The 1,370-nt window shown below is 56.8% G+C and overlaps 1 protein-coding gene across 1 annotated transcript in view; it reads right to left on the bottom strand.

Annotated features, from left to right (window-relative positions):
- The window catches only part of LOC307074485 (vascular endothelial growth factor C-like), a gene marked incomplete at its 5' end in the record, with an annotated part of 11,789 nt that extends 10,419 nt beyond the window's left edge, over positions 1–1,370 (bottom strand). Inside the window, 2 exons of the mRNA XM_079734653.1 lie at positions 358–613; positions 1,272–1,370. Coding sequence (XP_079590779.1) covers positions 358–613; positions 1,272–1,370 — 355 coding nt within the window. The remainder of the gene's footprint in view (positions 1–357; positions 614–1,271) is intronic.

Raw genomic sequence — 1,370 nt, 5'->3', positions numbered from 1 at the left:
CAGACACACGCACACACAAGCACACACACGGGCAGACACACACACATACACACACACAGGCACACACACACACACACACACACATTTATCCGACACTTTTCTCAAAAGACTTCAACTTGCAATAAGTCTTAAGAAAACGACATGTCTCTGTGGGTACAGTAGGGATGTTCATAGAACCAAGTGCCAAGCACTAACCATCACTAGGTTAACCCATTCCCCGTACACAACAGAGGTAACTAGTAATACTATTCTTAGGTGCCAGGACGTACAACACACAACAGGTGAGTAAGGGGGGGGGGCTAGGCTGAGTCCAGGTGAACTCTGAACAGGTGAGTCTGCGCTGCAACCCCCCAGTACCTTCAAAGACCCCGTCGGCTCTCCTCAGGGCCTCCTGCCGGGGGTTGCCCCACAGCGCCTCCTCCTCCTCCTCCTGGGCGCCTCCTGCTGAGTGGAGGAGCAGTGAGCTGGGGGTCTGGCTCCTCCTCCTCAGGCACAACTGCAGCCGGCTGGCCTCTGGGTGGAGGAGCAGCAGGAGGTCGTCCAGGCTGCTGACCGAGTCCAGACCCAGGCCACCTCCCCCTCCTCCTTCTCCACCTCCACCACCTCCTGGAGACTGGGAGGGGAGAAGGAGAGAGAGGAGGAGGAGGAGGGTGGAAAGAGGAGGAAGAGGAGGGTGGAAAGAGAGGAGGAAGAGGAGGAGGGTGGGGAGAGAGGAGGAGGAGGGTGGGGAGAGAGTAGAGTATAGGAGGAGGAGCAGGGTGAAGTGAAGGTTAAAGTCCACACTCATGTGGAGGCGGTGTCGTAATGGATCAGCTATCCCTCTCTGTTCGAACGGAGCTCCGACTAAGTGGGTCCGGAGGACAGCGAGTAGCCAATCACAAAGCTCCTCACGGTTTGTTTACGGAAGTGAGCGATGAAGAGTCCGCTGGGAGACCGCGCTGTCCCGTGGGAGTTCCCCCGGTTAGCGGGAGTCCCCCCCGCTGGCGGAAGAGTGGACAGAACCAACCCGACGGGACCTCTTTCCTCTGATGAGGACCGAGAGGGTCCTACAGCGTGTGTTCGCTCCGAGCCCCTGGCGGCTCCGGACGGGTCGCTGGTCTCTGACCGCGTCCTGGCCATCGCGTGTGGCGGTTTACGGTAGACACGTTTGTTATAACACTCAAACGTTAGGTTCCGACCAAAGCCGTATTCGTTTCGTATTGGATCCAAAACATTGCCGAAGTGAACACGCACATACACATACGCATACGCACACATGAGTCGTTTCCTACCTCTGTGCCCATGTCTCCACTCTGGAAATAGTCGTAGAAATCTGGTCCAGAAGTCAGAGTCCTCGTGACCAGCCAGAGAAGCAGCACTAGCTTCAACAT

This window comes from Pollachius pollachius (assembly GCF_949987615.1).
Source record: "Pollachius pollachius genome assembly, chromosome: 4".
NCBI classification, from domain to species: Eukaryota; Metazoa; Chordata; class Actinopteri; order Gadiformes; family Gadidae; genus Pollachius; species Pollachius pollachius.
The sequence above is the reverse complement of the archived record's forward strand: the minus strand, read 5'-3'. Positions and strand labels throughout refer to the sequence as shown.